The 16,896-nt window shown below is 45.3% G+C and overlaps 1 protein-coding gene across 13 annotated transcripts in view; it reads right to left on the bottom strand.

The window, feature by feature from the left end:
- FBRSL1 (fibrosin like 1) overlaps positions 1-16,896 on the bottom strand; it is a 509,440-nt gene that overhangs the window by 87,077 nt on the left and 405,467 nt on the right. For 9 of the 13 annotated variants that reach the window (XM_039378903.1, XM_027733066.2, XM_027733072.2 and 6 more), the window contains one exon: positions 8,903-8,956. The exons of the other annotated variants lie outside the window; for them this stretch is intronic. In XM_039378903.1, the coding sequence (XP_039234837.1) occupies positions 8,903-8,956 (54 nt within the window). The remainder of the gene's footprint in view (positions 1-8,902; positions 8,957-16,896) is intronic. 13 annotated transcript variants of the gene reach the window in all.

Genomic DNA, 16,896 nt, shown 5'->3' with positions numbered 1-16,896 from the left:
ACTGTTACTTTTTGCAAACTATTCTAAGAAATGTCCCTCTCTTGAGCAGCTTTCAACACATACTCCTGCTGACAGAATGGCTGGGCCTCTCCAGGTACTTTCAAGAAATTTTTAAGGTTTTGCACATTCCATTGCAGCTAAACATGGAAAAGTTACAGCCAATCTTTCAGCCACTGCAGCATTTCTGCGATCCCCTGAGCAGCAGAGAAGCCTAAATAAGCTTTCATGCTGTACCCTGGCTGTAGCTTTCCAACTCCCCCTTCCAACTACTGATAGTTACACGAATGACACGCAGCCCACATTTTAAATCTAATCTCTACTAGCATTAACTAAAAACAAGTTTGCTAGAAATCAGTTTGTTGAGCTTCATGGCGTTACTTTGGATCAACAAGAGTCTGTGGGATATTGTTGCTGAAAGCTTAGAAGGTTTTTTTCTAGTAATTTTTCCTTAACTTTTTCTCTTGATGGAGAACTACGAGGTGGTAACTGAAGTGTGCCAATTTTCTTGGAGCCCTGGATCATGTTTTTTGGGATTATGGTTTCTTTGGTTTTTGTTTTTTTCATTATATACAGAGCTTGCTCCGTCAACAGCAGTTCTTAAACAATAGATGATGTCAGTGACCACTGCACCATGAATGTGGAAGACTGAGGACAGGGGAATTCACTACAACTCTGGTAACTCCCCCTCTCCTCTCCCTGGACTGTGACATGACAAAGGAAGATAATGTCCACGTTCACAAAAATCAGAGCCAGACAAACCAGTGGTTTTCTCAAATACCCTGGGCAAGGATGAGACATCCAACCAGAGCCACTGCAGACAGGGGTCATGTAGCCCAGTGTCCTCCCCAACATCCATGTTCAGGTGGGTTTTGAAAGGCCCTGGTTAGTTGGGTCTGCATTTAAGTTTCAGACTCATTCCCTCACTGTTCATTTAAGCATCTTCCTTTCTCAGTGAATGTGACCCTGGATAAACCTGTACTTTCAAACCCCAAGAGACTGATGAAGAAACACTCATTGCTTCAATTTACAACCTCCCTCTACTGATCTGAGTTCAAGCTCAGAGACCGAACCGTCACACTTCAAACTAGCTGGGTCTAGACATCTGAATGGCAATGAGGAATAAAACTTCCCATCTCTCTGCCCAATAAGCATGACTGAACCTCCCCTTAAAGCCCCTTTCCCAACCAGTTTAAGTTCTAGATCAGTAACAGGAGATCTCGAGGAGGCACTCGCTGCGCGAGCTCGAGCATGTTTCCAGTTTGCATGTTTGTTTAAGTAAGTGACAAAGATGGAGGGACCAAAAGCAATTCCCTTAACTAGAATTCACAAGTGCAACCAAGTAGAAAATCTCCCGCCTGCTCGAGAGGAGGGAGTCAGAGTTTCTGAAAGGCTGAAAGACAGCTCTGCTCAATGCCCACAGCGGGCACAAAGCGCCAAGCGCGGAGTCCTGACCCCGCTGAAGTCAGCGGCAAAATTCCCAGAGATTTCCTCAGGGCCAGGATGTTCAAACCTGTTCAGACAATTCATAAACCACCGTTTCAAGGGCACACCTTTGCATGAGATTCCCAAGGGCCTTTTGAGTTTTGACTTAAATGCCTGGATTATTTTTACAATCCCGGTTATGGGTTCTTTGTTCGCAGGGAGTTAGGCAATACAAAGAACACAGCGAGAGAACAATGAAGGTATTACCATGCATGATTTGTCTTAAAAAAAATTCTCTTTCTTTTCATGAAGTTATAGATCCAATTTCAGTCTTTATTATCACTTTGCCATGTGAGAAAGTGGTTCTTAATTTTAATAAAGGAAGGGAGATTCATATTTCAACAAGAGCTAAAACGCTTCCTGCGATACAGGAGGTGGAAAGCTCTTTTACTAACAGCTACTGCAGGCCAGATTCAGGGAGGGAAATGGAAATAATCTGCCCACACCAAGTCAATAAATCCTGTCTAGGACATACCTAACAGTGGGCAGTAGCCCAAAGACATCTTGTCCAATGAGATCATTTCTGCCCCTTCCATTTTAAGGGAAATTAAGAGCTCGCCCTGCCAAGCACATGTTAACACTTCACTTATCACCAAACTTGGGGCTCAAGCTACTGCAGCCTGTGCTGCACAACTGGACTGATAAGAATCTTTCCACCATGTTAACCCATCTGGAGAAAGAACCGTATCTGCAGCTTCGGAACCTTTCCCTAGGATTTCAAAGTAATTTTCTCCCTCAAATCTACTTTCCCCTTAAAAAGGAGTCTGTGGGATATTTAAGGAGGTTCTCATCTAAAACTTAACTGTATTCAGTGTGAAGAATGACAAGTTAAACCCAACCCACAAACCAAAATTAGGTGCCCCCAATTCACAAAGGCCTGTGTAGTTTATCTGTGAAAAAAGACTACTAGAGACCCACCACTCCCATTTTGTGCTACTAGAGACATTTTAAATCAGGAATGCTAGTTGTGTTTGGCCAGTCAAACCTTCAGATGTATTCTAGTTTGAAATGTATTATAGAAATTTCTTTTTCTCCAAAGATAGTCCTATTATTTTACAGTCTTTCCCATTAGACCCTGTTTACATTAGAGCTGGAGCCATAGGACCAAAATCCATCTTTAAATATGGTCCTCACTGGTAAAAAAGTGAACATAGTTTTGTAAAATTATATTTAATATTGTTTTATCTCTGTTCTGGCAAAGGAAATGAAGGCAGTTGTAACCTCAGTACCAAGTGGTTTAAACACAGCCCACGTGGGAAGTGAAACAAAGATTTGATGCAACATACATTAATTAGCTGATCTGCAACCTAACTGGGGCTGTGACCAGAAGACCTAACTTGGGCTGCACCTACATGCTCATCCAAACAGGACTGTGTCCACTGCCAGTACTCTCATTTTCCACTTAAGAACTTGAGATGCACAGGCAGACGAGGTGTTTTGCCCACCAAGGGCATGCTGGAGAGGGGCACACAGCACGGGTCTCCTCCCCTGGGTGCCCCAGTCACTGGGACGTGCCACCTGGGTGCTTTACAGAGCTGCAGGAGTGTAGAGAGGGACAATGTGTTATTCATTGTTTTTAACTCCATACTCTGAATCTCAGTGGAGGGGGGAAAAAAATAACCCCAAGAAACTGGGACTCGTGAATGGAACACATTCCCACTGAAAGAGGACTAACAAGAAAGTCAGCAAAACTCCTCCTGACAAATTTCAAGCCAAAGACAACAATGGAGAAAACAAAGCAGTAGCAGCATTTTTATCTTCCAACTCTGTTGCATACAATTCCCAGCAAAGGGATTTAGCTGTGATAAACAGGGCTGCAAGATCCTGAAGCGAGATTCGGTGGGTTTACGATTCTTTTCAGGTAGCTGAGCACAAAATCCCTGCCCTTCCCTCTCCTTGGGCCATTCATCTTCCGCAGGTGATGGAAAGCCCCTCTCCCAGCGGGTGGTCCTGCTCTCGCAGACCTTAACGCTTAATTGCCACAAATCAATCCCAACCCTGATGCTCAGGCTGCTGCTACCCCGTCCCCCCTTTCCACCCCTTTCTCCTTGCACCGATTGCAGCCCAGGATCCTCTTGTGTTACTAAATCCATCTGTGGACACACCACCCGGGCGAAACAAAGCACCAGCTCAGACACTGCCGGCCGCGGCCGGCGCCGTGAGCCGACCTTACGCAACGAGGCCGGCCTCGAAAACAAGTCACCTCCGTGTCTGTGTGCACGTGTGCACGCACACATGCCTCCTATTTTATTTTTTTGTTCAACTGGAATTAATCAGGGACCATAAACACTGTTTGTTTCCTGAAAGCAGCAGTGGGGGGACGAAATACGCCTCTTAAGCTTATCAGCTTCAGTGCCACTGAAGAGAAAGCTGGCTTCTAAGCCCAGGGATAATGGGCTGTCCTTTCAGGAAGGTATCAGAGGTCTCAGGAGAGGGAGACAGCACAATGGTGTGACCTTCAGCTAATAAAGCCCACCCTAGAGTCCAAAGAAGCTTGGGGAATATTGACAAAAGTTCATATTTACAACAGCCTGGACCCTTTCCAGATACCATTACCAGTCTAGAGAGCTGCAGCCTCTGTACATACACTCACACAGGCTTTTATTCTGCCTGCTCCTTTCTTTCTTTGTTCCCATGCTGGCAAAAAAAAAAAAAAAATTAGTCAGAAAATGGCAATTCTTCTGCTAACAAGGCCCCACCAGCATCTTTTTTAATGAAGAGAGTTATTTGAAATTTCAATTTCAACCTCAGCACTATCCTCTACTTGAAGGAGATTCAAGGCCTCTTGCAAGGATTCTTGGTGCGTCATCGTGCTCATCAGGAAGAAAGCATATGTGTTTTTGTGGAAAATCTGCTGATTTATTTATAATTCTTTAAACAAAAAGGCAGCCAACATATTGTAAAATGAGAACGTTGTTGGTTTTTTTGCACTGGCAATCAACACAGCCCATCAGAAATACAAACCCAAAGCGTTTTCAGGCAGAAACTGATCCCCCCCAGTCTGCGTTGTGGTTGGCAAAATGACGTTTAGCCCATAACTAGAGTGCACAGGCATGACTGAAATACAAATAATAATAATATTTTAAAAATTGTTCATACAGTGAAAAAAGCCAATTTCAAAACATAAAAACTGTTTGAAGCTGAAGTTTCATTTTTCTGACTCCCAAAATAGTTCCAAAACAAATACATAAAAATAAAGGTTTGGAGGAAATCTGTTTTCAAGGGTAATTTCACTGAAACCAATATTAAATCTCAAAACATTTAATGGAAATAACATCTTCAGTGACAGAACTGTTCTGACCGCACTTTTCAATCCAGCCATGCCAGTGTGCCATTTTTATTTATCTGCCTCATAATTCATCTTTGCCATCCTGAAACTAATCCTGCTGGGGCTCAAAAGGGATCCAAAAGCTGGAATAGGTTAGAATTTCTCCCAATAACATCTTCTAAAAGATGCCTCTGTATCGTGGTGGTCTCGTTTCCCGTGCCAGTATTTAACAGGCAGGAAGAAGGCTGAACAGGCCTCTACGAAGACCACACATTTCTCACTTCTGCAGCTTTTCTTTCCAGTGAAGAACCCGTTTCCACCCACTGCTACAGTTACATCAGCTACACGGGCTCACCAGCAGTTTTCCAGTTTCCTAGTTTTGGCCCAAGCAGGCTTTTTATTCTTTCTCCTCACCCCATCCAGCCACACTCGCTGTCAGAAGAGCCCAGGTGATTGATTACAGCCTGTCTGAATCCAAAGTAGTCAAATTAGATATTAATGTTGTGCTTAATGTGCTCACACAAACAAGGTCATTGGTTGCATCAAGACTAATAGGAGATGACACACACTGGGACTGCACCACCCAGGGTGTTCCTCCATCACCTCAGGACAGAGATGCCATTGCCTCGACTGCAGCCCCATTTCCATCACGGCCAAGGCTTCCCACCCTTCATCCTTGTTCCCAAAAGCAGCTGCAAATTGCACTTGTCCTCCCTCTTGGGGTGAGCTACAAAATCAATCAGCAATACTGAAATCAGGAAGTGGTGTAAAGTATCAGAAGAGAAATAAAAAGAGTCAATAGTGCCATCAGAAAGATAAACCCAAGTTCATCTTGGAAAAATATCAACTAATCCACCTGTGGGGAAGTAACACTGGACCACGATACTCTGCGAGAAAACTGGAGAAGTGAAAGGTATTGGGCTCCTCCAGCAGGAATCTGGAGCTCTGCTTGGAAAGCTGGAGCCCAGTAGGGTAAAATAGCCATTATCAGCCTACCCGAGGTCATGGAGATGCAGAAAAGGCTGCTGAAACAAAGTAAACCACATTTTTCTATGGATAAGAGAAGGCACTACAAATGATAACACTTAATACTTGGAATCAGTGTGCAGGACCATTTCTCTACTCACTGTTCCAAGGATGAGAGGTTACGTCTCCTGGCTGCCACCAGGGCCCCAGCTAAGTGCTTTTCATTGCCTAAACCTTTAAACCAGCATTGTTTTATTTATAATAACAGTGAGTTCCTACTGAGAAGCTCCAGAGACAACTGTGCCTGGCAGTAATTTTATACCTGTTTTCCATGGCAGAACCCCCTGGCTCTCAGGAAACCATGGGGTATTAAGTGTATCCCAGAGGAACAGGCAGATCCAGGACACATCCTCTGCTGTGGTGGATGGGCAACTGCTCCCAATTTCTGCCCTCTTTACTTCCACAAACCACAAACACTCAGAAAGTCTTGCTCTTAGGGTATGATTTTAATAATGAATATTGGAGTTAAAAGGCTGAAAAAGCAAGCAAGGTCCATTCTGAGAGGGTGTGATAATCCCACCTGTGGCTGTCCCCAGCACGCTCCCCTGCACCCTGCCTTTGAGCACAAAAATGGGAGACCTAAATGGCCTGCTCGTGATGCTGCACAACCTGGTGCAAGGCTTTGTCTTCCTTGAGTGAAGAGGCAAAAAAAAAAAAAAAAGAAAAGAAATCAGGTTTTGAAACCACACAGAATTAAGACTCAGTATCAGCCAAGCTGGCGACTGGATCTTGGGGGCCCGTTTCCCTCTGAATTTCTCCCTGCTGCTGTGACGTGCTCACACTGAAAATTTTCCCTTGAGCAACTGCCTGACTAAAATACAGCACACCCTTACCATAAAGCCCTTTGTTAAAACATCTTTGCCATAAAGCTGCAAAACCTTGGCTCCCAAGTACATTAAATCCTTATAAACCTGCCTTCATTTTAACCGCGCAGTATTTCAAAACACAAAGCGCTTCTTCTGAGAGATAGCACTTTAATGAGGAGAGGGGTAAAATATATAAACCAAACCTCATTATAGCATAATTTCTAGGAGACAAGCATGCTGCTATAAAGAGAAGCCATGGAAATTGCACTTCACATAGCTTGAAGATTTAATACTTTTAAAAAGCCACTGCTACTTCCAGCCTTTGGTGGTGGTTTGTTTTGAACATAACAGAAACAAGCAGAATTATGGGTCCACTGTCAGCTATGTATTTTATATTCTGCAAATTGTTGCAAATGGTAGATTCAACCCTACCACCTGCTCACAGAATGTAATGTGCCAGTAAGAGCCTGAGTACAAGTTACTATTGTATACTATTGTATACTTTTACCTTTAAACCTCTGCATTCTTCAAGGTTGTTGCTTTAAACATGATGATGTAGCACGGATATGGTAGATCACCCAAACCAGATCCAATTCATACTGGATTGAAAGTGCTTGTAATGATACAGCTTGTTCACGTGCTAACAACAAAGCCAAAGAAACCTACCAAAAACCACGCTACAAGAAAAATCTAGAGTATGGACACACAAATGAAAGCAATGGATATAATGCCATTTAGTACCACCCATCAGATAAATCAAGGTAACTGGCACACCAAAGGGACTGCAATTAGTTTCCAAAAATGAGAATGCTGTTTTTTTTTTTTTTAATCTGAAACTCGATTGCTTTCTACAAAATGACAAGTGGATCAACCTCCCTCAGCCAACAAGAAAAATGTTACTGGAAAAAACTGTTCTCCCTAAGAGCAAATTATCTATCAAAGGAGCATCCTGAATTACATTGGTCTACAAGACTTTTAAACTTAATCTAATAAAAAAAATAAGCCATTATTGATTACAGTTCTTCGACATTAGTCTTCCAGTTGTAACTTCTGAAATGAAAGCTTAGCAATTATTAGGTATTTACTACAATCAGTAGAGAAAAATAGTGAAAAAAGATGAGCATAAAGGCCACCAAAGAAACAACGTACTTTGGAGGAGGGAAACAAAACAAGCAGAAAACCCCAACCCCCCCCAAATAACCCCACCCTGAGCCCAACAACAGCAAGGGGAGATGCACTTCATGGCAGCTTTGACTTGAAGCACATGTAACACTGATTGATGGATACTGCAAGCGAAGACACCAGTGGAAAATTAACTCCAACCAAGCACCAAAACTGGGACAGGTTTTTTGTGTTCCTTGCTCCTACTTTAGAAAATTACGCAAGAATGGTCAGAATTTCAGGAAAGGATCGTTCCAGCTACTGTCACAGATCTGGGTCAACAGCAGGGTAACAGGTGACCTGTAACTGATGCCTATAACCTGGTTAGGATAAGCATTTCCTCTTATCTCTTTGTTGTGGTTTATAATGAATGATATTCTGGGCTGAAGGGTGCTTATTCTCCCTGATTACCAGAAGGTTCAACACTCACTACACGGCTACGCCGATGGAGTGGCACTTCTGAGTGCAGTTCTCAGAGAGGACATCTGAAGAGAACACAATACACCAAACCCTTTTTCTAAACACAGAATAAATGATTTTGCTTTGGGGTCCTGTTTCTGAGACGCTTTTTACAATTTTCGTTTTTACTGACGTGACTCTTCTCTCCAGGTTTACATTAAATGGATAACAGGTTCCTCCTTCACCATCATCACTCTCTTATGAGTCACAAGAGACTTTTTCAGCTCTTACCAACTTTACCACGGGAGAAGAGAGCAGGCTGGACAAATCTGAGGCAGCACATCAGCACACAAATTACCACAGGATGTCTGGTGTTAAGGTAACTCAGCCTAGCACGTGCCTTCCCTTAACTTTAATGTTTTTCTGCTTGGCTGTGCAACTAAACCTCGAGGAAGAAGACAGGTGCAAGCAAGTGCACATGCTACTTTCGTTTTACAACCTTCCCACTTCCTCCCTTAATAACTGAGGGTTTGGGGTGCTAGAAACAAGAAGCCTTATGACAAATGTGCAATGAGACCCTGAGCTAACAGGTTAGCTGACATGGAACTGTTAACAGTGAATTGGCTTGGAGACAGTGGGGGGGGAGGGAAAAATAAAAAGGGGAGACAGAGTGAGAGAGACAGACAGCAACCAATTCAGCTGCAAGAAATCAAGCTAAATCAGTCCCAAGTGCCCATGTTGGAGAGACTTGATCTCATACCTTGCTTGTTATCAAGGCACTCCTGATACGAGTCAGCTCCAGTTCCGTTGCGGTCTACAGACAAAACAAAAAGTTTCATTCATATCAAACATAAATATTAGAAACTTCTCAAACGGCAGCCGTGCTGGAGCAACACGTTACGTGCAAACAGTGCTAGTGCTTTTGGAGGCCAGGCTGGTTCGCTGACAGAACCTGTGACTGGTCACAAACAGGCTACAACAGACTGACACAACCCACTGTGAGAAAATTCTTCTAGTCTGGGCCAGTGCTTTGCTCCCAGCCCTGCCCACCTGTCTCCACACTGCTGAGGGCACAGGGAAGGGGAGTAGAGCCACAGCTGCCCTGAGCAAGTTCCTTAAGCACATGGAAGTTAAATCCACTGTTGCACTGTTCTCTGTAGGCTCTACAAGGCGCTGGTTTGAACCAGCGGAACGCAAACTACCGAACAGACTTCTCGGGGTTCTGTGGTCCCGTTGGCTTTTTGGTTGCTACATTGTATTAAAGACAACTGAAAAGACAAGAACATACTTTCCAAACATTACTTTTCCACGGAAGCAATGTTACTGTAGTTACTGTTGGGGTTATCTGACCCAGCAGCAGGAGAGGAGCCGGTCTGTGCCACAAAAATGGGCAGAAGCTGAGGCTCCTGTACTCTGAGTGCTCCACACGAGGAACAAACCAGACAGCTCCCAAACACAGGTGTGGTCATGCAAGTGGCCTCTCGCATCCAGCATGGGCATCACCTAACAAAACCCTTCATCTGCACTAGAGGTTCAATTATATCTCCCTGCCTGAGCGTAAAAATGGTTTAACCTGTAGGTTTGCATAATCTGGTTACAGTGTGGCTTGGACCTCAAAAGCAAACCAAAGAATGTTCCAGCATGGCTTCTGCTCCTGGCTTTACAATTCAGTTCAACCACAAAAACTGTCAGGATGGTCCTTGAGAAAAAAATGTTAAATACATCTGTAAACCCTGGGTAAACGAATGTCCTTTCAGCAGCTCACATGCACCTTACACACCTTGCTACCTATGAGGAGTAGAGCAACTGAGCCCACCAGACAGGTGTGTGCACAACCTCAAAAAGTGACATTTTGTAAAGTGACATTTTGTACATCACACATCTAAGAATGCACATGGTGCTAAAATCAGCCCTGTGTTTAACTACCAAACCATTTGATCAGGTCACCCGTGGCATGTACTCCTACCATACCAACTCCAATGGCACTGGACACAGTTTTATCCATGTGGTGATCACAGCTAATAAAGAAGCCACTCATCTAGGCTGAACTGGGTGGCCAAGGCATCCTGTAATAGCATTTCAGTCTCACCATCGAGAGAACCAGAACAGCAGCAATGTGTTAATTTCTTTGTAAAGATGCTGTTCAGAGCCCAAAGTTTATAAATATTGTTCACAACAGGAAAAACAGAGGTCCAGGAGAACCTTCCCACCCAGGCACCTGCAAACAAATGCATTTCTGTCCCTCCAACAAGCCACTGGTCCCTGACTATGACGGCTTTCTGGCATTGCTCACGTGTGGCAAACGCATTCCCACATCAGATGCCCTTTCATCTTTGCTCAACCATGAGCTGGTGATGGCTTCTTGAAGACGAAGAGATCCAGATCCAAGTTAAAAGGCCTCACATTCAGCAATAGTATTTAATGAACAAAGAAGCAAAAATTGAAGTTGCCCCAGTGTTTGTGTTGTGTAAATCACAGATAATAGATCTCCCTAATCCTAATGAGGCCTTCCTATTAAAATCTTTATTAGCTTTCAGCTCTGCAGATTGCCCAAAGGCTCATCAGTTTCCCTATCTCGCAGTACCAAGATCTGCTTTAACTTTTACAAATAGCTCTAAGATATTTCTCAGCTTATCAGCATTGCCAAGCAGCCTGTCTTATCATTACTATTGCAGATAAAATAAATGAGCTCACGATGATATGAATAATGGCATTTTCTGTAGGCTGGTTTCCCATTACATTTTCAACAGATTGTAGATTTAAACTTAAGCACAAAAGAAAAAAAAAAAAGGAATCCGGGGGGGGGAGGAAGGCAAAGGGTGGCTATTTTTTCCTTCCCATTTACCTTCAGTGTCTCAGAGCCCAGGCTTCGTTTTTAAGCTCACCTGATGAGAGCTAGTAATTACTTTTGAAAGGGAGCAGAAACACCTCAGCTCTGCTTTCTCTGAAGACCAAAAGCCCAGTTACTTCTGGGATGTTTTTTCAGCTGCATTTGCTGGAGAGAAGCAAGGGCTAAACCGCGCTCTGCCTAATGAAGCCATCTTCATTAGCTTGCTCCCTTCCCCAGCAGCCCAGGAACACCAGTCAGATTGGGAATTGAAATCATGAAAAGCAACAGAACTGCATTTGAATTAAAAGGCTAAGCTACAAAGGTCTCCGACGGCTGCTCCGGGCTGATTAGCACGAGGCGCGTGTGGCACCATTGCGGCACAGAGCGAGTTTTCCGGAGCACGTTCCTGGATAAAGGCAGCGCGGCCGCGGGAGACGGGGAGGCTGCAGGACTGACACGGCTCTGCCTTTCCCTCCCGGCGAGCAGGGAGGTCATGTTCTGGCAACCATTTTCTGCCTGGGCCCCGCAGCAATCACTACAGGGTTAAACGCTTTTCCGCTCCCCAAATTCCTCGCCCTGTCACCGTATCAAGGTTATCTATTATTGGCAGTGACAGGTGAAAATTAATCTCCTAATTATTTCTTGCTGCGTAATCTGCACTGAAGGAGTAACGTAAAAGGATTACAGTACACCCTCTACGGAAGGCTTTGCTAGAGAGCCAATCATCCAGGGAGATAGAGGGGATGTGGGAAAGAGATATTTATGACAGATTTCCAACCATTTTGAAGGCAGACTGTACCATAACTTTATAACCAACAGCTCTGGAGTGAGGATGTTCTTGCAGGTATCTTAACAGCCTAAATGCTTTTTATTGTTGATTCTTCCAGGAAAAAAACCTCCAAGATTTATACCCATCATGACCCGTCTATGTACAGATGTTTTTTACCCCCCAGAGAAACCTTATGGCAAAAAATGTATCCAGCCTGCTTCCACTCAGTATTAGAAATCTCGTAGCTACCTTCCACAGCAATTTCACTACAACATTTTTTCCACGAGATCACGAGCTAGACTGAGTACTTTCAAAAATAAAAGTATTTTTTAAAAAAACTTCATTTTGTAAGCAAGCTAGAAATATCTTTGGTAACAACACAAACAGGCACCTTGAAATGCTGGCTTTGTGTAAACTCTAACTCTCCTCCTACCATTCACCAGAAAGTAAGGTTTATTTTTACAGTATTAAAGAACACCCATTTTATTTATCTTTAACCCTTTCCACGCAGCTATACAAGGTACAAATGGATGATCTGGAGAACCTATTTTTCTATATCCATGTCAACAGCACCATCGTAGTTGAAGTTTAGAAGAACAAGCAATCAAAGGTGGTGTTTCAAATTACACTGGCTACCTTGAACGATGCTGTTGTGCGAACCCATGCCTTGAGATGGTTAATGCGGGGGTCACCGTGAAACCCTGGCAGGTAACGGGACAGGGCAGCAAGGAAGATCACAACCCGTAATGAAGTCCTGCCACCAGCATCAGTCACATTTATTTTCCATTTCCTTGATGGCAACCTTTCTAGACGGTGCAGAAACGCGACCAGCTCCTTTATGCAAACTCTCAGTGCTTAAATCCAGCGCCACGTTCCCCTTTGCTGGACAGCCAAGCCCTGACACGAACTCTGACAGGGGTCAGCAGTGACGGGCCATCGCTCTGGCTCGCGTTCCCACCGGCCGGGACGTCCCAGCGGAGCCCGCCGCGGGTGAAGCGGGACAGGTGAGCGCAGCATCCCGAGCGAGGCGCGGTCCAGGACGGCGGAGCCGGGGCCGTGCCGGGAGCGCAGTGCGCGCCCGCGGCCACGCGGTGGCGCGCGCAGAGAGCACGGCGAGCGCTCCCGCTCCGCGCCGGGGCCGCGCCAGGCGCGCTCCCGAACCCAGCGCGGGCCGCGCCAACCTCCGCCGGCGCGGCCGCCGTCAGGGGTCACTGCGCCTCCGCGGAGCTGGGACCGCGCACGGCAGGGACCCGCCGGGCTGGAACGCGTTTGCGGCTCCAGGGACGGCAGCTGGACTGAGCCGCCCGAAAGGCTGCTGAAAGCACCGGCGCTCGGGTTTTTAAACGAGCAGCTCAAATTAGGCGAATTCCCCAGCAGTGACAGAGGTGTTAAGGTTGTTCGCCTTCCCCTCTGTTGGTTTTAACACCTCTGGGCCAGGCGCTGTGGCCGCCCGGCTCCCGGAGCCTCCCGGACTGCGAGCATCGACAGTGCTGAAGGGCAGCTGTGTGGAAATGAATGATTTTCCTCTTTAAGGCAACTGCTACTAAAAAACTAAGGCTGTATTTCAGTAATTTTTAACAAGCGCCTGCTTCTCCATCCGAAAGGCAGCTCCTAAGTGATCCTTAGGATATCACAAGGACTCTGAAAACACATAATCAGCTACTAAGTTTCACTGAATCCACACATCACCTATATACATTTCTATATATTCCATTTGCACCAGCACGAAGATAAGACAATTCGTGTTTACATCATTGAGGCTAGAGATTTTCTTCTCCTCAGGACCTATTTTCAACAAATAAACAGAAATAATTTAACAAAGCCTGGACGAGAACATAAGCTCTTAATGGTTTACCCTTGGAGTTAAGTAAATGAGGAAATTATTCACTGGCATCTCTCATTTTGTGGACGTTTCAATCCTACTATAGTTACCTGATCTCTTGCATAGTAGTTATGAGAACAAAAGAAATGTGTATAGAGGCAAAGCACCCACCTACTAACATATCAGTGCTACTTCTAACAAGCCTGTTTTCCAGTAATATGTTTCCCTTATGGAAATCTGAAGAACAAATTCCTATCCATAGGCATTTTCCCCAAATGCTCCATCATCAACCTCATTATGCGATACAGAAATTCTCCCAAGGGATATTATGTAATGGCAATCCCTCCTTCCTCCCCCTAAGGAGCATATTTCTCATTACATCTCCTAGTAATTGATCAGTCTAGGAAATAATTTCTGGTAAAACCATATGTTTCTTTACCTAGTTTAGAAATTCCATCTTTATTCAGAAGGATAAAAGACTACAAGAGACCCTAGAATTTCCATTTCTGATGTAGGATGCCAATCTTTGCTCAAACATGCTATTAAGCAAGGAGCAACATATTCTTATACCTGCCTGACTTTAGATCTTGCAAACTAATAAAGTCATTAAAATGAACCATTAACAAATAATTTTACTTGACTGAATCTTCTGTAATGGCTAAAGACTGCTTCATATTCCATATTCTGCCACATCCAGACACCACAATCCCTAGATATCATGGGCCATTCAACACAAGGATGTTGGGAGTCAAGGAATAAAAAAAAAAAAAAAAAAAAAAAAAAGAAAGAAAGAAAATATTTAAGGCAGAAAATGACATACACATCTGTGCTTTCCAAAAGTACCATACAGCCCAGACTGGGCAGCTGAAGAATGCACCCTTTTCACTGCCCCTTCTGTCAACACATCACCACTGAACATCATACCAGGTTTTATTTTAAAAAGCAACAACTGCAAACACTAATATTTGTACCCCTTACTGAAAGTTAACACTTCAAATTGCACATCCTTGCAAAAACAGGGCAAAATAAATATCAACTACTGCTAAATATCTGTAGTTTATCACTGGAATTCAAATCATACCGCAGTCCCTTTTTTAACTGTAAAATACCAGAGCTACGTGTGTCACTGGTATTTGATTTAGCCAGCCCAGGCCACAAGGTCCAACAGATGACTGCATGTCCTGATAGAATAACACCAGGATATATTTTGCTCCTTCGTTTGTTTATGAGAACAGACTGCCCCTCTCTGATAAACAAGGCTTAAGGTTTCACTCAGAATAGCCCACCTTCAAAAACAAAAATAAATAAATAAATAAATAAAATCACTGTGTACTAGTGAAAACTCAGTATTCAGCTAAATAAAATACTGCCTGCCTTGTCTTATACCATTAATCTCCTCTGGAAAAGAAAATCAGGCAGCCCGAGCTAGTGCCTTTTGGCTTTAGCACATGGCAGTTTAAGGGAACTGCTGTGAGCAAAGAAGAAAATTCTTGAAGAGAGCATTAGGAGTCTGCCACTTGTGGGAAGTTAATGCTGTGTGTATAATTCAAGCAGCTCGCCCTTGTAAGTCTGTATGTGGGGAAAATCGGATTTATACATAAACATAAACCTCTGAAGTAAATTCTGATCAGGGATGACCAGAGATTTAACTCTCTAGAAAGAAGAATGGGAAGACTCTATTTTCCTGTAATACCTTGGCAGCCTTTTCCAGTTGAGCGAGGCTTGCTTTCAAGCATTGATAACGAAGTAAATAATTCCAGTTTCTGCGGCACAGGGGAGACCAGTTAAGGACGCTCTCCAAGACCCAAAGCAATCATTCAGAACAGTAACTTACATAACAAGAAATTATCTTTGTTACAAAATTAGGTTAAAAGGACCTCAGATACTGTAATGTTACAAAAAATCAGGACATGCCTTGAGAAGATTAGCTGGCAAGCAGCCTCCTGAGATGAATGCACAACTTCAAGAAGATTTTACAAGCCTAAAAACCAGTTTAAATTCCAGAGAGACGCACAAGCCTCTGCCATTTAAAAAGGTCCTTCTTTCCTTCCCTCTGCCCTCGCCTTATTCCCGAGCTCTTTTTCCAAACCATCTTTAGTTAACCAGTGACCTGGAAATCTTATTTCGCCTCCTCCCTCCCCTTTTCAAATTTGTCGCTTTAAACACACAAGGTTTAATTTCTTAATTGGATTAAATTTTTCTTTCAGGCTGAGCAGAGGGGCCCCGCAGCAGCCGCGGGAGGGGAGCTGCCCCCGGCAGCCCCGCACCCCGCGATCCCGCCTGGCCCGCACAACCTGCCCGGCTCGGGAGCGGCGGGGGCTTTCTCAGGCCAAAAGACACACGGGGAAAAAAAAATAAATAAAAAAGATTCACGATGACCATTTTCCGACTCGCTATTCCTTGTGGAGTGAGAGGCGCTGTTTAACCCCGAAAGGGTTAAACCGCCGGGCACGGATTTTTGAGTTTTGTTACCGTTTTCAACAGCCAGAAATCCCAGACCAACACCGGCCTCATCCGGCGGCCGGCTACAGCGCCAGCCTGCCAGCAACACCCGGCACAGCCAAGTCGCGATATTCCGCTCGAGGGGACCACCGAGACGCCCCCGGAGCCGGGCTGTGGGGCCGCCACGGCCACCCGCGGGTGGGTGGTGGGAGCAGCCGGGTCCGCCGGGCTCACCCCGCGGTGCCCCGGCTCCCTCTGGCCCCACTCCTGCCCGGGGGAGGCAGACGTTCAATATTTATTATTCTCCCTCCCCGCTCCCGCGAGGGTGGGAAGGGGGATGCGGTCGCACTGGAGGAATGTGCGAAATAGGGTGAAAACAAAAAAGCAGCTCGGGAGCGCATCGCATCCCGGCAGCTCCGCGCCGCTGCGCCTCGTCCTTGTCTTTTATTTTATTTAAACACACCCAGTTTCTCCCGCAAAAAAACCCCAAAACCATAATTCCGCACGGAGAGCTCCTCGGTTCGCCTCCGGGAACGGGCAACGACCGGCTCCTGCCCCTCCGCATCCCGAGCCTCGCATCCCTACCCCTGCTCGGGAGAACGCGGCGCGAACCGCCCCGAAAAGCCACCGGGGCCGGCTGGAAAACCGAACCAACCTCGTCGGCCGCGCCGAAAACGGCACGAGAGGAGAGAAAGAAAAAGAAACACACAGAGCCCGCACGCACGGAGCCACCGCACCGGCGGGAAGCGCGGCCACTTCCTCCTCCCGCCCGACCGCAAAGCCGCCAGCGCTCCCCGGCTGGAAAACGCTTCCCCCGCCGAGGGAACGGGGGGTCTGGGAAAGGGACGAGAAGCCCCCGGGGGTGGGTGCGGGGTCCCGCCCGCCCGGCGC

This window comes from Pipra filicauda, unplaced genomic scaffold, assembly GCF_003945595.2.
Source record: "Pipra filicauda isolate LSUMZ 115617 unplaced genomic scaffold, ASM394559v2 scaffold14_size4853619_pilon, whole genome shotgun sequence".
NCBI classification, from domain to species: Eukaryota; Metazoa; Chordata; class Aves; order Passeriformes; family Pipridae; genus Pipra; species Pipra filicauda.
Note: the sequence above shows the minus strand (reverse complement) of the source record. Positions and strands in the feature narration are given on the sequence as shown.